Here is a 19,807-nt window from a genome sequence, read left to right as displayed (position 1 = left end):
CCAACTGACTACTAATATACTTTTATGTGTATCTGCAAAGACCTGTAAGCATTTCACAGTTTGTTATTGCTGTCATATGCTTTAATTTTATACACATCTTAAACCACAGCATGACTTTGTTTTGCATGGTCACTACCTATTTCGACCTGTCCACAGGATGTTGCTTTTTTCCTATCTGCATCCCTGACCTTTCCCCTGAGATTTTCTTTCTGCCTTTAGTACTTCCTTCACTTCAACAGGCATTTTGCTAAGATGAAATAAAGAGGGAATCTTCATTGCTAAAAAGTACTTTTGCTGAATATAAAAGAATTATAAGATAGCAGTTATTGAATTGTATTATTTCTGTTGAGAAGTTAGCTGTTAAAAAAAATGGTTGCCTCTCTGAATGTAATTTTTTCCCCCTTTGGCTGCTTTTAAGATTTTCCTGTTTTCTTTGGTTTTGTTCAATTTTACTGTGATGTATTTACATGTAGATTTCTTTGTATTTATTCTGCTTGTAATGTGCAAAACTTCTAGAATCTATGGCTTTATGAAACTTTTTTTTTTTTTTTGTCTTTTTGCCATTTCTTGGGCCACTCCCGTGGCATATGGAGGTTCCCAGGCTCGGGGTTGAATCGGAGCTATAGCTGCTGGTCTACGCCAGAGCCACAGCAATGCCAGATCCAAGCCATGTCTGCAATTTACACCACAGTTCACGGTAACGCCAGAGCCTTAACCCACTAAGCGAGGTCAGGGATCGAACCTGCAACCTCATGGTTCCTAGTTGGATTCGTTTCTGCTGCGCCACTATGGGAACTCCTGAATGATTTCTTTATATACTGCTTCTGATATGTGTATTTATGTGTGGGTATGTATATCTCCCCCTGCCCCCGGGATTCCAATTCATTATGTTAAACCTTCTCATGTATAATTATGTTTATTTTTTATATTTTCCACACTAATAGATCTCAGTGCTTTATTCTAAATAGTTCCTCCAAACCTACATTCCATTTCATTCATTTTCTCTTCAGATATGTCTAATGTATTGTTAAACTCATCTATCAAATTTTTAATTTTAGTTACTGCATTTTCACAGTTCCAGAATATCTACTTGGTTCTTTTCTGAATCTACCTTGTATTTTTAAAAACCGTTTGTTCTGAGAAACTTTTTAATCTTTTATCTCACTGAACATATATTTTTTTTAAGGCAGTATCTAAAATTCCTGTATCTAGAACTCCTAGCTCTACTTCTATTGTCTGTTGTTACTATTCTTTTTTAACATTATCTATGATTGTGTACCATACTGTGTATGTGAAAATTTCTAGAAATAATTTGAGGTCTATGATGATGCTACTTTTGTGCTGAAAGGATTTCACTTGCATGTCAGGTTCCTAAGAGCTAGCCAATGGGTTAAGAATCATTGTAATCAAATTTCTGAGCCCATGGTTCTCTGTCTTGCTAGATGACTCAAGTGTGGCCTAAAATCTGAGCAAAGCCTAGTATAACTTCCAGTTCACTCTTAATCCTAGCAATTTCAATTCAAAGCATGGGATTTTTAGGTCTTCTGACTTCAGCAGGTCCTGACCTCCAAGTTTTGTCTCTTGAACCTGGAGGCAATCAAGATTACATTTAGCACCTCGGCATGAACAGGTGAATATCCCAGAAAAAGCAGCTCTAAATGCTGAGCTTACCTCTTTAGGTTTCTATCTTTTGCTGGGTTTTGGCTTCATAATTCTTTTGTTATCCTGTTCTTACGATCATGAGCACATTTAGAAAAAATTTTGTCTAGCTTCTGTATTCATCTCGAGAAGGGTTGGTCCAAATTACTTTGTCTGTCATGACTATATTTATAAGTTCCATAAGTACTGTGAATCTTTCTCTTCAGCATTATAAAGTGCTTTTTGTTGTGTTCCTCCCTCCTCTTAATTCTATTTTGCCTGTTATTTTTCTTTAATGCCTTTGCAGATCCTTTTACCCCCTTCTGGATTTCTCTACTGGATACATCATAGTTGTTTTCTACTTACTGGAATCACCCATTAGACAGTCACGGCCATAAAAACAAAAAAAGTATACTCAAAGAAGTATTTCCAGCTTATACTTACTGTAAATTCTTCTTCCTCTTCATCACCAGATTCTCCAAATATATCTGCAATAAGATTTCTAGAAAAGAAATATAAAAAACTTTAACTTGCTTTCTTCTCATTTGCATAGGAACTATAAAATCTTTTTCTAATTGGATATAATTTACATACAGTAAAATGTGCAGGTCTTAAGTGTCCATTTCAGTGGATTTTAACAAAGAGAACACATTCATGTAATCAGTACCCTAATCAAGATATAGAACAATTCCATCTCCCCAGAAAGGTCCCTTGTGGTCCTTTCTAGTCAGTCCTCAACGTCAACATCCTAAAAGGTAACCACCATTCTAATCTCCACCATCAAAAATCAGTTTTGATTTTTCCTGAACTTCATGTAAATGAAATCAAACAATATATCCTCTTTACTTCTTTCATTTAAGATAACATTTTTGAGATTCATCCATGTTGTAGTGTGTAGCAACAGTTCCAAGAACTAAAATCTCGAATCCCCCAAAGTCATGCAATTTTAGGCAGGGTATAGTGTATTACACCTCAACACAGAATTTTAATATAAATGTGAAAAACTTGAAAAACAAACTCTTCTCTATCACCTTATATAAATGCTTGGAAGATAAAGGTTATACTGTCACTTACTCTTCTTCATTCCCTGACTCACTGTCACTCCCAAACAGGTCTTTCTCTTCATTTTTTTTATCAGACAACTCCTCTTTCCCTGCTTCTTCTTCACTGTCAGATTCTATAGTCTTCTCTCTTTTGCCTGATTTGTCTGATATAACATCACTGTCAGAGTCATCTGCATCAGACACAACACGACTCTTCTTTGCTGCTGTTGAAAAAGAAAATCCTCATTAATCTTATTCTATCATGGTCACTGCATAACTAAGTACAACAGGTGCTCTAAAATGGCAGTATGTGGCAAAAAACCAGAGGCTCATGACAGACCGTTTAGAACAAAAACAGACTTGGATATTCTTTTGTGGAATCCCATGTTCCTCAATCATCTGTCACTGCTCAAGTTGGATTTTTTCTCTTCTCCCTTAGTAAACTACACAAGTGATGCTCTTTCCCTCCTCCTTTAACAACTGTCACGTTCTAAGGGAATGTCTTTTCCAAAAAAGATGTTTCATAAAAAAGTAATCAAGCAGTAAAGATTAGAATACTCTGCAGAGACACGGAGTCTCTAAATAGAGTCCCTCACAAACTTCCTTGAATTTGGACATTCAACAATGTTTAACAAATGAAGATGGGTACTTTGTGGGAGCTCAGTCACTGTCTAGATGGGATGTTATGCATTAGCTGTCAAAGAGACCCACAGCTAATTCTGGATACCGTTGGGTTTTCACGTAAACATATTTTTTTGACACATTACCCTTTCCAGTTAAAAAAAATAATAATATTTTCATATAAATCTTTCATACTGCCATTGCAACTCAGTCTAGTTTATCATCTTGAGTGTTAACATACACTGCTAGAACAATTCAAAGGAAACTTATTAAGACTTGCCAATGAAAACCAGTGTCCTGGTGATATCAAGTTGAATGAGAGAACATAACCTGTAACACTGCAGAAAAAGAAATAATGCTTCATAGTTCAAAAGTTTAGACAGTAAGTAAAGCCACGGATAAACAGCCCAAAATAATTCCTTACATGCTTTCTCTTCATCATCACTATCAGAAAGCACAGCAGCTTTTCGCTTTGCTGCTTTCTCCTCCTCCCCCTCTTTTTCTTCATCTTCATCACTGTCAATTTTGGGCCTTTTGGGTTCTTCCTCCTCGCTATCAGAACTGTTGAACCGTTTCCTGTCTGCATGGGTATCTGAATGAAAGGAGTCATTTTTCATTTCTGTATTCTCTCCCTTATTCTCCCCATCACTGTCCTCATCAGACTCTGGCTTCTGTTTGTGTCTGGAGGCATCCTCAGTTTCCGAATCACTGGCAGGTCCCTTCTGAGGTTCCTCACTCTCAGAGTCACTGACTCGGGGTTTGGGAAGCTCCTCATTTTCCGAATCACTGGCCTGGTTCCTTGGGGGGTCCTCACTTTCGGAATCACTAATACGGGGCTTGGGGAGCTCCTCATTTTCCGAGTCACTGGCTTGGTGCCTTGGGGGATCCTCACTTTCTGAGTCAGTGATACGGGGTTTGGGAAGCTCCTCGTTTTCAGAGTCACTGGCTTGGTGCCTCGGCGGGTCCTCACTTTCCGAGTCACTGATACGGGGTTTGGGAAGCTCCTCATTTTCAGAGTCACTGGCCTGAGTCCTCTGAGGCTCCTCACTCTCTGAGTCACTGATCCGAGGTTTGGGAAGCTCCTCACTTTCTGAATCACTAATTCGAGGTTTGGGAAGCTCCTCATTTTCCGAGTCACTGGCTTGGTGTCTTGGGGGTTCCTCACTCTCAGAGTCACTGACTTGAGGTTTTAGAGCATCCTCTGTTTCTGAGTCACTGGCAGGACTTTTGGGGAGCTCTTCAACCTCTGAATCACTGGCAGGATGCTTCCTAACCTCTTCATTCTCTGAGTCACTTGCATGCCCATTGAGAAGTTCCTCATTTTCAGAGTCACTCACAGGTAATTTCCTGGTCCCCTCACTCTCAGAGTCACTCCCATGGTGATTGATGTCCTCATTTTCAGAATCACTCGCAGGAGCCTCTACATGCTCTTCGGATTCAGAGTCACTGTCCTTTTGCCTTTGAAGCTCCTCACTTTCAGAGTCACTGGCATTAAGATTTGAGGGGTCATCATTCTCAGAGTCTGTCACACGATGTCTTTTGTTAAGGCCATCCTCTCGATCACTATGTTCGTTCTGAAAAATTAAGGGAGAAAAAGTTAGAAAAATGCAACAACAACAAAAAAAGGGTTTGGCAATAAAAATGTTAAAAAATTTTCAACTATTTTCTTTCAAATGTAGGAACATGCATGCCTAAATATAGAATTCTCATCCTAAGAAACATCTACTTTAAAGAAGGCCCTTTATCTGTGAAATAGCTAATATGGTTTAAACCCCAAAATGAGGAAAGGTAACTTGCCTTCACCAAATCTACAAAGCATGCCCTCCAGATTACTATAAAGGACACTTGTACTTTGAAGAAAATCCTAACTTTCTCACATAATTCTAGCTCCTCAATGTATTTTAAAAATAAATACAAGCAAACATGTATCCAAGTTCTTTTTTTTTTCCTTTTAGGGCCGTACCCACAGCATGGAAGTTCCCGGGCTAGGGGTCGAATCAGAGCTGCAGCTGCCAGCCTACACCACAGCCACAGGAACATAGGATCTGAGCCACATCTGAGACCTACACCGTAGCTCAATGGATCCTTAACCTACTGAGTGAGGCCAGGGATCAAACTCACATCCTCATGAATACTAGTCAGGTTCCTAAACCACTGAGCCACAACAGTAACTCCTCCAAGTTCTTTTACAAAGGAACATTTTGGGGTTTTAAAAGGTTAAAATTATTTTAAGGAAAAAATTATAAAACTTTATTTGGCCAAATTATATATAGGGTACATTCTGCCAAGTGAATCTGAACAAATAAGGAGATGAACAATTAACATAGCCAAATACCGTGCCAAGCTCTCTCCTGCTAGTTTACTCCTCGCAACAGTATTTTTCATAGGAAAACTGAGGCTTGGAGCAGTCTTGGTTATACATCCAGTAACCTTGGCACGAAAGTTTAAGTTAGGGAAAACAGTGAGTAATCTAACTAGACTAACATATAATGTTACATGAAGTAATCTGAAAACTCTATGGTACAAATACGATATAAGCATATTAGAGCTTTATTTTTTAAAATGTAGAGAAAAATATACAAAACTAAACAGACCAAAATACTAATAACTAGAATGTGGAGTTTTTTCCCTTCTAGTACCTGAACTTTCAATAACATAGTAATTAATATTTTGACTTAAAAAGTAAAGTACTTCTGTGCTTGAGTTTTCCTCCTTAAAAATTTACTGAGCTGAGTATTTTTCTTTAGAATACATGCTGACATTACCTGAAATGATCACAGATCAACTTCCAAGGAGCAAAAAGTCTTTAATAAGGTATATGCTCAGCATATCATGTAATGAAATAATTAAGTACCAAAAAAATAGTGATAAGCTTCCCCCCCCCCTTTTTTTTGTCTTTTTGCTATTTTTTGGGCCTCTCCCACAGCATATGGAGGTTCCCAGGCTGGGGGTCTAATCGGAGCTGTAGCCACCTGCCTACGCCAGAGCCACAGTAACTTGGGATCCGAGCCGCCTCTGCAACCTACACTGCAGCTCATGGCAACGCTGGATTGTTAACCCACCGAGCAAGGGCAGGGACCAAACCCGCAGCCTCATGGTTCCTAGTCAATTTGTTAACCACTGCGCCATGACGGAAACTCCATACAGTGATAATCTTAATGGCATTAAAATGTTTTCACAAAATCCACACTTCAACTTGCTTCAGGCTCATTTAAAGATTAATTATGCTCTGTCTGCAACTTCAAAAAGAATACAAAAAATTATAAAATTAGCTTATAAAGTAAGTTTGAGGATTTTTTCCCCCTCCATATTTGAATACCATCCTGACAGCACAGCGTTCCAAAGAAAAGGTAACTGCTATATTCATTCAAATATATTCAGGAAACTTTCTAAAATCATAACCTTTTCAAATTTCCCAAAGGCATTTTTCTTTTTTTATCACAGGACACTCACAGCATAGTACCCATTCCTGATCAGTTATACATCCTATCATCCCAATAAAACTGGCATTTATCTATTAAATTAGGAAAGAAGAAATAACACAGAATCTTGTGATACAGTACAATACTCCATACACTGCTAAAAGCTTACTTCTGGCCATACTTCATAATTTAATTCTTTTATATTTCAAAAGAATATAGATGAAAAAATTAACCATCTAATGTAAGTCCTAGGAAGGCAGGCATTTTTTGGTCTGTTTTCTTCACCAAGAAGGCACATTATGTGCTTCAGACTATAGAGTGGTGTCTGGAACATACAAAATCACAGTAAGAATTTGTGAATTAATAATAAAGAGTTAAATGAGAATAGTTTAAAGTGAGGAATAATTAACTCAACAAGTATTTCTTCAATGTCTACTATGTGCAAGGTGCTAAGAACCAAGAATGAAAATGTCTCAGTGTGTGACCTAAGAGTCAAAACTGTTGTCTAATAAGACAGTCAAACATATCACAGCAATATAGTGTAATATGCACTATTATGAAGGGAGGTGTGATATATTGGAAGCCTACAGGAAGTGATCTATATGAGACTGAGCTATACAAGGTGTGAAGACAACAGGTATTTGGGAGTTCTGGTTGTGGCTCAGCAGAAACGAATCTGACTAGTATTCATGAGGACGCAGGTTTGATCCCTGGCCTTGCTGTGGGCTGTGGTGTAGGTCACAGATGTGGCTTGGATCCTGTGTTGCTGTAGCTGTGGTGCAGGCTGGCAGCTGCAGCTCTGATTCGACCCCTAGCCTGGGAACCTCCATATGCTACAGGTGTGGCCGTAATAAGACAATAAATAAATAAATAAGACAACAGGTATTTGGAACTGGTTTGTAATGACTGAGTTCAGAAACTAACTACATTATTGAGGACAGAAAGTGAAACATATGGGTACCAGCAGAGGCAACTCAAGGAGAGGGCAAAAGGGAAAACTGTTAAAGGATTTTAGAATGCACACCCATGGCATAATCTAACAACATGATCATGTGTGACTCAATTTATTTTAGATGTAAACAACAGAAATCATCTCAGGCTAGCTCCAGAAACAAAATCTCTCCAGAATCAAAGTGGGATGAACAGCTAAAGGATCAAGAAGGGTAGGAATCAAGGCAGCTCAGGGAAGTTAAAAAAGGAAACTCAAGGCCCTTTCACTACACCAGTAGCAATAACATGACCCCGCTCTTACCACGCTAAATTTCAGTATCCAGGAGTTAAATTTTAAATTCCTGGGAGACATGACCTAATTAGCCACAACAACAGAGGATGTCATGATTCAGTGACTCAATGGGTTATGGCCAGAGCAGCAGCTCTGGGAGCCACTCTCTTTTCTTAGAGAGAACTTCCATATGCTGCAGATGGCACCCCAAAAAGCAAAAAAAAAGTTTAAAAAATCCAAAATACAGTTTTTTACAAGTCAAATACGAGTACAACAAATCAACAGTAGAAATTGCCATTTTAATGCTATTTCTTAATAATGCTAAAAAAAGATATAATTTCAACTGCCAGAGAAATTGAGCCTCTAAGCATCCTCAGAGGCTTTAGAAATGTCTATAATGCCTCATACCTCCCTCTTACAATCATTCACACTGTAGTTAGCCATAATGAATCTCAGCATACAAATAATAACACACTCTTTATGGACCAGCACCACAACATTTTTAAATTATAAAGGAAATAATAAAACTGCTGTAAAGCAAACATCTATTCATAAATTTCAAAGAATGTCACATAAGAGTAAATAAGGGAGTTCCCGTCGTGGCTTAGTGGAAACAGATCCGACTAGTAACCATGAGGCTGCAGGTTGATCCCTGGCCTTACTAAGTGGGTTAAGGATACAGTGTCACTGTGAACTGTGATGTAGGTCCCAGATGCAGCTTGGATCTGGTGTTGCTGTGGCTGTGGTATAGGCCAGTGGCTGCAGCTCCAATTCGACCCGTAGCCTGGGAATCTCCAAGTGCCACAGGTACAGCCTTAAAAAGACAAATAATTAAAAAAAAAAAAAAAAAAAAAAAGTTAAACCCAAAATTGTTGAACTTGCATACCAACCTTCCTTCACAGATTGATAAAACACTCATCAACAAGTCACACAAGTTAATTCTGTGAGGAAATACCTATAACAACATTTTCAAAAGCATGTTTCACTGGACCTTAGTTCCAAAAAATTTATCTGAAATCCTCATCTTAGAGTTTGTCAATACACATCATCTTAACAGCATAAGGAAGAATTGGAGAAATCCAAGTTTCATTACACAGTATAATAGCTCTGGGAGCGCTGCAAAGCTTTGACTTTGAGAAACTCCAGCTTTACAGCAAGCATGCATGTAATAAAATGAAGCTATAATAAAATGAAGCTTTATACTAGAGGATCCTTTTGCAAAAGCTGGCTGATCGTAGAATCAGTTAAAAACAAAAGCAGGAGTTCCCGTTTTGGCTCAGTGGAAACGAATCTAACTAGCATCCATGAGAATGCAGGTCCGATCCCTGGCCTTGCTCAGCGGGTTAAGGATCCTGCATTGCTGTGGCTGTGGCTGTGGTGTAGGCCAATGACTACAGCTTTGATTCAACCCCTAGCCTGGGAACCTCCATATGCTGCTGGTGTGGCCCTAAAAAGATTAAAAAAAAAAAAGCACTCTGATCAGTACTAGAAAATTTCTACACAGCTTGTATATAATGATGAAGCAAACTCCTCTACTTCTCAGACTCATTTCTGCCCTTTCACCAGCATCAGCATCATTGCACCAGCAGTTCCCACATTTTTGCAGAAGAATCAGTTGAGGAGCTTTGGTTAAAAACCAACTTTGTGCTTCTCACCTATAGACAGTAATACAGTAAGTCTGGGGAAGGGGGTCAAAGAACCTGCATTTTGACAGTTAATCCAAATGATTCTAACTGCATATTAAAATTTTATTGCCAAAAAAAAAGGAGTTCCCATTGTGGCGCAGTGGAAATGAATCCAACTTAGCACCGTAAGGTTGTGAGTTCGGTCCCTGGCCTTGCTCAGTGGGTTAAGGATCCGGCATTGCCGTGAGCTGTGGTGTAGGTCGCAGATGCGGCTCCGATCCTGTGTTGCTGTGGCTGTGGTGTAGGCCGGTGGCTACAGCTCTGATTAGAGCTGGTAGTCCAGAGCTGCCACAGGTGTGGCCCTCAAAAGACAAAAAAAAAAAAAAAAAAATTTATTGCAGGCACATAGAACTATTAACTTCACTGTTATCTTCATGCTTTTATTTATTTATTTATTATCTTTTTTTTTGCCTTTTCTAGGGCCGCTCCTGCAGCATATGGAGGTTCCCAGGCTAGGGGCTGAATCAGAGCTGTAGCCACCAGCCTACGCCAGAGCCACAGCAACGCGGGATCCGAGCCGCGTCTGAGACCTACACCACAGCTCACGGCAACGCCGGATCGTTAACCCACTGAGCAAGGCCAGGGATCGAACCCGCAACCTCATGGTTCCTAGTCGGATTCGCTAACCACTGCGCCATGACGGGAACTCCCCAGAGACCTTTTTTAAAGCATTTAACTTCAGGATACAGAAGATACTTAAAATAAATCCAATTAAATAAAACAGAAACCCCACAAGAGAATTCTTAACAGAAAAGAACCAAAGCAACATGTTTTTCTCCTCTCCTCAATTTTGTAGGAGGAGACAAAGGCTAAAATCTAACAAAGACAAAGGCTAAAATCTAACTCAAAGAAAGGAAGTGTAGATGGAATCAAAAGAGCTTGTAAGAAATAAGATAAACAAGGACAGCAATGGCCAAAAAGAATCTTCTAGGTGCTCTGATGTACTCCCCGTAGGAATACTTTCTTGTATTAGTCACAGCCTCTCTGGGGAAAGATCAAATGAGAGGAGACACCACCATTACTCAATTCAAAGTGAGGTTGGAGCTAAAGGGGCTGTCACCAAGTTCAATGCCAGATGGATGGCCATGCCCTCTAGGCTTTGCTACAGTCAGAAAACAATGAGAAGCTAGGCACCATTTCCAAACAACCTCTTACTCAAAAGACCCACACACTATTTTTTTTTCTGTGAGACTCTCAGGATGGGAATACTACTTTTCTACGCAGATGAAATATATAAGCCTCTGAATTTTAAAATGCATATTCCCTTCAATAAATTTTCCATGGGAAAAAAACCATGTGACCACAATCTACAACTAATTCCATGCTGTTCAAGAGATAGTCAAGTAAAATAACAAAAATTAGAACCGACAACTAGGAGTTCCCACCATGGCACAGTGGAAATGAATCTGACTAGGAACCATGAAGTTTTGGGTTTGATCCCTGGCCTCGGATCTGGTGTTGCTGTGGCTGTGGTGCAGGCTGGCAGCCGTAGCTCCAATTCAACCCCTAACCTGGGAACCTCCATATGCCTTAGGTGCAGCCTTAAAAAGCAAAAAAAAAAAAAAAGAACGAACGAACTGACAACTAGGTCATATTATGCTCAAATTGTTTTATTAAAAAATTATGTTTTCAGGAGTTCCCGTGGTGGCGCAGTGGTTAACGAATCCGACTAGGAACCATGAGGTTGCAGGTTCGGTCCCTGCCCTTGCTCAGTGGGTTAACGATCCGGCGTTGCCGTGAGCTGTGGTGTAGGTTGCAGACGCGGCTCGGATCTCGCGTTGCTGTGGCTCTGGTGTAGGCTGGCGTCTACAGCTCCGATTCGACCCCTAGCCTGGGAACCTCCATATTCCTCAGGTACAGCCCTAAAAAAGACAAAAAAAAAAAAAACCAAAAAACAAAAAACACCCCAAACCCTATGTTTTTATGACTATTCAAAAACTTTTTTTTTTTTTTTTTGTCTTTTGTCTTTTGTTGTTGTTGCTATTTCTTGGGCCGCTCCCACAGCATATGGAGGTTCCCAGGCTAGGGGTTGAATCGGAGCTGTAGCCACCGGCCTACGCCAGAGCCACAGCAATGCGGGATCCAAGCCGCGTTTGCAACCTACACCACAGCTCACGGCAACGCCGGATCGTTAACGCACTGAGCAAGGGCAGGGACCGAACCCGCAACCTCATGGTTCCTAGTCGGATTCGCCAACCACTGCGCCACGATGGGAACTCCCTCAAAAACATTTTTAAGGAGTTCCCGCTGTAGTGCAGAGAATTAAAAATCTGACTGCAGTGGCTCAGATCACTGCTGAGCTGTAGGTTCAATCCCTGACCTAGCTCAGGAAGGCATAAAGGACCTGGCATTGCTACAGGTACAGCTTAGTTTGCAACTACAGCTTAGGTTCAATCCCTGGCCCAGGAACTTCCATATGCCGTGGGTGCAGCCATGAAGAGGAAAAAAAAAACATTTAAAATAAATCTTTCTCCTTTTCCCTATTTACTCTACCATGAAAGGTGCGTGAAGATTTTGAGGTCTCAAAGTGCTCTACACAGAACAAATATACTTAAAAATCCGTACAACTATTGTGGAAAACAGTACAACGAATATGGAAAACAGTATGGAGGTACCACAGAAAACTAAATATAGAACTACCATATGACCCAGCAATCACACTCTTGGGCATAAAACTGGATAAAACTTTCACTGAAAAAGATACACGCACCCCTGTGTTCATTGCAGCACTATTCACAATAGCCAAGACATAGTAATAACCTAAATGTCTATGACAGATGAACGGATTAAGATATAGTACATACACACAATGGAATACTACTCAGCCATAAAAAAGAACAAAACAATGCCATTTGCAGCAACATGGATGGAACTAGAGACTCTCTTACTAAATGAAGTCAGAAAGAGTAAGACAAATACTACATGATATTACTTATATCCAGAATCTAATACATGGCACAGATGAACCTTTCCACAGGAAAGAAACTCATGGACTTGGAGAACAGACTTATGGTTGCCAACAGGGAGGGGGAAGGAGTGGGATGGACTAGGTGTCTGGTGTTAATAGATGCAAACTATTGCATTTGGAGTGGATAACAAAAATGCTGCTGTATAGCACAGGGGACAATATCTAGTCACTTACGATGGAACATGATGGAGGATAATAGGAGAAAAAGAATATATACATATGTATGACTGGGTCACTTTGCTATACAGAAGAAATTGACAGAATATGGTAAATCAACTATAATGGAAAAAATAAAAATCATAAAAAAAGAAAATTCCACTGATGTTAATATGTCTTTCAGGAACCTAGCCAAAAAGATGTTAATAACTTAAAAACAAATAATTTAAACATGTAATCGACTTATTACTGCAATTGCTTATATACAAATTGGTTTAGAAAAACCAAGCCTAAGCCTAAGAACATTACTTTTAAATTTTATTTCATATGGTAAGTTTCTTTTGCCTTAAAATAGTGTGGCCTCGACCTCATAAAGATTAACTCTGGACTACCCCCTAAGAAATAATCTGCCTATTCACCATAGAGGATAATTATAAGATAACGAAAGGGAACCACACTGTCACCTCAAAATATGCCTCTCTGACATAAAAATTTTGATCTAGAGGAAATTCATATGCAGAAAACACAAGAGTAGCTCTCTATTTTTTTTTTTTTTTTTGGTCTTTTTGCCTTTTCTAGGGCTGCTCCTGTGGCATATGGAGGTTCCCAGGCTAGGGGTCCAATCGGAACTGTAGCCGCCAGCCTACACCAGAGCCACAGCAACGCCAGATCCGAGCCGCATCTGCGACCTACACCATAGCTCACGGCAACGCTGGATCCTTAACCCACCAAGCAAGGCCAAGGATCGAACCCACAACCTCATGGTTCCTAGTCGGATTCGTTAACTACTGAGCCATGATGGGAATTCCAAGAGTAGCTCTCTTTACCTTTTCCTTTTTCTACCTAAAAGGCAGGATATTCCCTTTACTGGAGATAGACTGTCATCAACAGCAGAGAAATTGGCAAACAAACTTTACTACATTAGTTTCTTCCCATGTATTTACCTTTCCAGTTGGCCAGCCTTGGAAGCCTAGAACTGCTTTCCTTTGTCCTGTCATTTCTCCACAAAATTGTTATCCTTTGTTGAAGATGCTATATAAGCTAGAATTTTAAGCTTTGCTTTGAATTTCTGCCTGTTGGGTTTTCTTTCTTCTGTGTGATGTATGCTGCACATGTTAATAAAACTCATTTGTTTTTCTCTTGTTAATGTCTTTTTGTTAAGGAGTTCCAGCTGAAAACCTAAGATGGGTAGAGGTAAAATTTTGCCTCCCTACATACACTATAACTGGTATTACAGTTTTCAAAGCTGTTCCATAAGTTTTATTTTATCTTCCTAATAACTTTTTTTAGTCTACTGTCAAGATGGTGAAGCTGAGGCTAAGAGAGATGAAATAATTTTTCTAGTTGACAGTTATTATGGTTATTAAGTGACAAAGCCAATATCTGAAACCATATTTTGGCCATCGCTCTGCCTTTCACTCTAAAAAGTTATGCAAATATAAAATCATATCATCATTACCCAAGAGAGATTTGCTATTACACCATCTAACTCAAAGTTAACCCTTCAGTATCATCTTCCATTAAGCTCTTCTACTTTCCAGCCACAATACTCCAATCTTGAAATATAACAGGTTCTGCTCAATTCTAGGCCTTTGAACCTGCCCCTTTCTCCAACTAGAATTATTACCACCACCCTTAACCAGCTTTTCCATCTGGTAATGTCACATTCATTCCTCAGAGACCACTTAGCCCACCCTCCCAACCTCCACATGTGCCCTTCATGTAATTTTTAAATATATTTTAAAATATCTGATGCATCCTAATAAAAATAGGTGACCACATTAAATGACGGGACAACTATTCAAATTATTCTCCCTTTGATTTTAAATATTAATGTGCTAATACAGAAAAGTATAAAGAAAATTAAAATCACCTTTAATAACACAACCCAAAGATCAACATGATTTACATTTTGTTAAAGGAATGTTCTCTTAATCTCCTCTGTGTGAATTTACTTTTAAAAAGTAAACTAGGATCTAAAATTATAATTAATTTTGGGAGTTCCCGTCGTGGCACAGTGGTTAACGAATCCAGCTAGGAACCATGAGGTTGTGGGTTTGGTCCCTGCCCTTGCTCAGTGGGTTAACGATCCGGCGTTGTCGTGAGCTGTGGTGTAGGTTGCATATGTGGCTCGGATCCCACATTGCTGTGGCTCTGGCATAGGCCGGTGGCTACAGCTCCGATTCGACCCCTAGCCTGGGAACCTCCATATGCCGCGGGAGCGGCCCAAAGAAATAGCAAAAAGACAAAAAATAAATAAATAAATAAAATAAAATAAAATTATAATTAATAGTATGTATGTATCTTTCAAGTAACATGTTAGATTTTCCCAAGTCATGAAATATTCTTTGAAAACAATTTTAATGGCTGCACTGCCATTCTTACAAATGTTCTATTTATATTTTAATCATCCATTTTTTTATGTTGTTGGATATTTACTGTTTCCTTTCGTATGCTTTCGATGCTTCATTTGTCCACTTCAGTGTTCTCAACCTAAGGGTGGTTCTGGCTCCTTCTCTAAGGGGCCATTTGTGAATGTGAGGGGCCATTTTTGGTTGGCAATGACTGGAGAGAATGTTACTTACTATCTTTGCATTTAATGCTTGGGAACCAAGACACTAAACATCCTGGAATATGCAGGCCTGCCTCCAAATGCCAAGAGTGGGCTTACTCAGAATCTCCTGTTTAGGAAAGCAGAACAAGGCTTGTGCTCTTGGTGCAGGAGGAAGACACAGACAGGACTCAAACCCACACAAGAAGGAGACCCAATAAGATGAAAGAGCCAAAGGGCTCAATAGAGACTGTGGTAATAGACAAGTAAAGCATCCTGGGTTCTTCTGGGATGTGAACTGGGGAATATAATAGACTTTTGACCAGTTAGCAAAAGAAAGAAAAATAACACCAAATGAAGGCTTTTTGATATGAGAGAATGAAAACCTCAGCTGGCCCACTTTCCAGTAAAATCGGTTAAAAGTATTTTTTAAAAAGCCCAAAGAATGATCCTAAAGGAAAAGCAAATAAGCATCTACCCCAAAAAATGCACAAAAATATACTCCAGGTTGCTGCAGCCAAAAACCGATGGTTCTCTCTCTCTCTCTCCAGCTTTCGGGGGGGCGAGGGGGCCCAGGGCGTTCTTCCCAAAAAGAGCATGATGTCATCCTTTCTCAATCTGCCGCCAGCTACATGTTGCTGGAGACAAATTCTAGGCAAGTGTGGTTGAAAGTGTGGGCTCCCAACTTCTGGCCAGCCCTCAATCACAGTAAGAAGGTGCTACTTTTGGAACAGCATGCTGAGAATACTGGGGCCCTAACACCCTTGCCCCAATTTGTGTGACAGTGGTTCCATGCCAAGAGAGACAGGCCAGGAGTACCTCAGATACTACCCAATGCCCACCCCACACTGAGAGCTCAGCTTCTAGAGGTGGGATGTCACTGAGAAAAACTTGCCATCTCACATACAAACACACCACTAAATTGGAGCCCTGGCTCAGAGTTTTACTTGGGAAAGAAGTAGGGAATAAATTAGATAACTTCTAATTTCTTTTTCTTTTTGTTTTTTGGGTTCTTTTTAGGGCCACACCTGTGGCATATCCAAGTTCCCAGACTAGAGATCAAATTGGAGCTGCAGCTGCTGGCCTATACCATAGCCACAGCAATGCTGAATCCAAGCCATGTCTGCAACCCATGCCACAGCTTGCAACACTAGATCCTTAACCCACTGAGTGAGGCCATGGATCAAACCCACATCCTCATGGACACTAGTCGGTTCTTAACCCACTGGGCCACAACGGGAACACCTAGATAGCTTCTAATTTTTCCCCAAAGAAACTGACTTTATTTGTTAGGCAAGCCTGGGGAAGTTCAGGCTAAGGCACTCTTAGTAACACTGGAAGTTGTGGTAGAAGGCACCAGGGAGGAGATTCAAGATACAGGATAAACTATAGGTCAGCTAGTTTGCAAGAGATAACCAGGTAATAAGAAAGGTGGGAGGAGTCATCTTGGGGTCAGAACGAATAAAACTCAGACCTCAGAAACTATTCCTTCAAAGGAGTCAGACTTTGATAAGATTATCTTGTTGAGCAATTTATGCCGTAGGGCATTGTTGAAAATAACAGAGCAAGCTACTCACTGCAGCACAGTGGTAACAAACTCAATTAGTATCCATGAGAATGTGAATCTGATCGCTCAGTGGGTTAAGGATCCAGCAAAACCACTGGCGTGAGCTGTGGCGCAGGTTGCAAACCAGGCTCGGATCTGGCATTGCTGTGGCTGAGGCATAGGCAGGCAGCTGCAGCTCCGATTGGACCCCTAGCCTGGGAACTTCCATATGCCATGGGTGCAGCCCTAAAAAGTAAAAGAAAATAACAGAGCAATCAATGGAGTTGGACAGCTGATTTTGGTTAGAGAAAGAGAAAAAGAGAGTCCTGCTAATACTACCATCATCCCAGGTTAACTTTGAACATTTGCCAAACTGCACATTCCTGAGGATGCAACATCAGAGATTTAAAACTGTGGGTGAGGAAAGAGAATTCACTAAAATAATCCAGTGGGTCAGCAAACAAGCAATTAACAAAAACAAGCCCCTGGTCTGGGTGGGACCAGTATCCAGAGTTGATACCACACGTTAATCTAAAATATCCAGTTTCCAACAAAAAATTAAGAGGCATGCAAAGAAATCAGAAAATCTGACCCACAACCAGGAAAAAAGTAGGTAACAGATATCAGATTTATCAGAAAAAGACAGCTGTATTAAATTAAGGAAACAACAGATGGTAAAGTAATAAATTTTTTTGGCTGCACCCACAGCATGCAGAAGTTCCTGGGCCAGGACTGAACCTGAGCCACAGCAGTAACAATGCCAACTCTTTAACTGTGAGGCCAACAGAGAACTACATTTTGTTGTTGTTGGAAAAGTAATAGTTATAACAATGTATTGTTGGGTTTTTAACTTTAATAGATATAATATGTATAACAATACTATAACAAAATGGCAAAAAGAACATAGCTACATAGCACTAAGCTTAATATATGTATCATTGGAATTAAGCTATCATAATCTAAAGCTGATTCTGGTTAAATTAAAACATGTGGTAAACTCCAGAATCACTAAAAACAAAACAAAACAAAACAAACCTCAAAAATATAGTGGAGGAGTTTCCGTCATGGCACAGCGGAAATGAATCTGACTAGAACCATGAGGTTGTGGGTTCGATCCCTAGCCTGGTTCAGTGGATTAAGGATCTGGCGTTGCCGTGAGCTGTGGTGTAGGTCACAGCCGAGGCTCAGATCTGGCGTTGCTGTGGCTTTGGTGTAAGCTGGCAGCTGCAGCTCTGATTAGATCCCTAGCCTGGAGACCTCCATATGCCTCAGGTACGGTCCTGAAAAGACAAAAAAAAAAAAAGGAAACACCAAAGAAATTAAAATGCACTGAGTATTAAAAATAACTGTTCACTGAAAGAATGTATTACTGGATTAGGTAATTAGGTAAAAAGACAAACTAACATCAAAAACATAAAATGCAGGGAGGGGAGTGCAAAAATGTATAACTTCAGTATGTATTTGAAGTTACCAGCTTAAAGTCTAGTACAAGAAATTTTATATCAGTCACAATGCAAAAAGATATACTAGCTATATAAAAAAAATTTTTTAAATAATCTATGCATACCGTTACAGAAAATCATCAAACCAAAGGAAGAGAGCAAACCAAAGGAATGACAAAACAGTCAGAAAACAACAAAATGGCAATAGTAAGTCCATATCTACCAATATTTACTATAAATAGACTCAATTCCCCAACCAAAAGTTGAATGTGTGGAAGAAAAAAAAAGACCGGAGTTCCCACTGCGGCATAATAATTCAACTGCAGTGGCTCAATCACTGTGGAGGCGCAGGTTTGGTCCCCAGCCTGGCACAGTGCGTTAAAGGATTCGGGACTGCCGCTGAGTCACAGCTGCAGCTCAGACTGAATCCCTGGCCTAGGAACTTCCATATGCCACAGGTGCAGCCTTAAAAACAAAAAACAAAAAAACAAAGACCAAACTATATGCTGTTTTCAACAGACTCACTTCAGCTTGTAGCACAAACACAGGCTGAAAAAAAAAAAAGGATGGAAAAAGATATTCCATACATATGGAAAACAAATGAAAGGACAGCTATATTTATAATCAGAGAAAAGAGACTTTTAACCAAAAATTGTAAGATACAAAGAAAGTCATCATATAATGATAAAAGACTTAACAAAAAATTTAATATTTGTAAATATGTATGCACTTAACATCAGAGGACTCAAATGTTAACAGACTTAAAGGAAGAAATAAGATATCAACACAGTAATAGTAGGGGACTTCAATAACTCACTTTCAATAATGGCTAAATCATCCAGACAGAAAAATCAATAAGGAAAACACTGGACTTAAACCGTACATTAGACCAAACAGACTTAACAGATATTTACAGAACATTCAATCCAACAGCAGCAGAATACATATTCTTCCCAAGTGCACAAGCAACGATCTTCGATACAGATCATCTACTGGGCCACAAAGTTTTAATAAATTTAAGAAAATTGAAATCACACCAAACATCCTTTCTGACCACAATATGAAACTAGAAATCAATTACAAGAAGAAAACTGAAAATTTCACAAATATGTGGAGATTAAACATGGGAGGGGGAGGGAGTGGGAGGGATCGGGAGTTTGGGCTTATCAGACACAACTTAGAATAGATTTACAAGGAGATCCTGCTGAATAGCATTGAGAACTTTGTCTAGATACTCATGTTGCAACAGAACAAAGGGTGGGGAAAAAATGTAATTGTAATGTATACATGTAAGGATAACTTGATCCCCTTGCTGTACAGTGGGAAAATAAAAAATAAAAAACAACAACAACCAAAAAAACCATCATGTTACTGAATAACCAATGGGGAAAAAGAGAATTCAAAAAATATCTTGAGACAAATGAAAACTGAAATGCAACATACTAAAAGTTATGAATACAGCAAAGCAGTTATAAGAGGGAAGTTTAGAGCCTACATTAAAAAAAAATGAAAT

At 39.5% G+C, this 19,807-nt stretch overlaps 1 protein-coding gene across 8 annotated transcripts in view; it reads right to left on the bottom strand.

The window, feature by feature from the left end:
* IWS1 (IWS1, SUPT6H interacting protein) overlaps positions 1 to 19,807 on the bottom strand; it is a 53,079-nt gene that overhangs the window by 23,099 nt on the left and 10,173 nt on the right. For 6 of the 8 annotated variants that reach the window (XM_021076423.1, XM_021076426.1, XM_021076424.1 and 3 more), the window contains 3 exons: positions 3,727 to 4,876; positions 2,713 to 2,905; positions 2,083 to 2,140 (listed from right to left, as the gene is read on the bottom strand). In XM_021076423.1, the coding sequence (XP_020932082.1) occupies positions 2,083 to 2,140; positions 2,713 to 2,905; positions 3,727 to 4,876 (1,401 nt within the window). The remainder of the gene's footprint in view (positions 1 to 2,082; positions 2,141 to 2,712; positions 2,906 to 3,726; positions 4,877 to 19,807) is intronic. The other 2 variants (XM_021076427.1, XM_021076425.1) reach the window with 1 other exon arrangement.

The sequence above is a fragment of the Sus scrofa genome, chromosome 15 (genome assembly GCF_000003025.6).
Source record: "Sus scrofa isolate TJ Tabasco breed Duroc chromosome 15, Sscrofa11.1, whole genome shotgun sequence".
NCBI lineage: Eukaryota > Metazoa > Chordata > Mammalia > Artiodactyla > Suidae > Sus > Sus scrofa.
The sequence above is the reverse complement of the archived record's forward strand: the minus strand, read 5'-3'. Positions and strand labels throughout refer to the sequence as shown.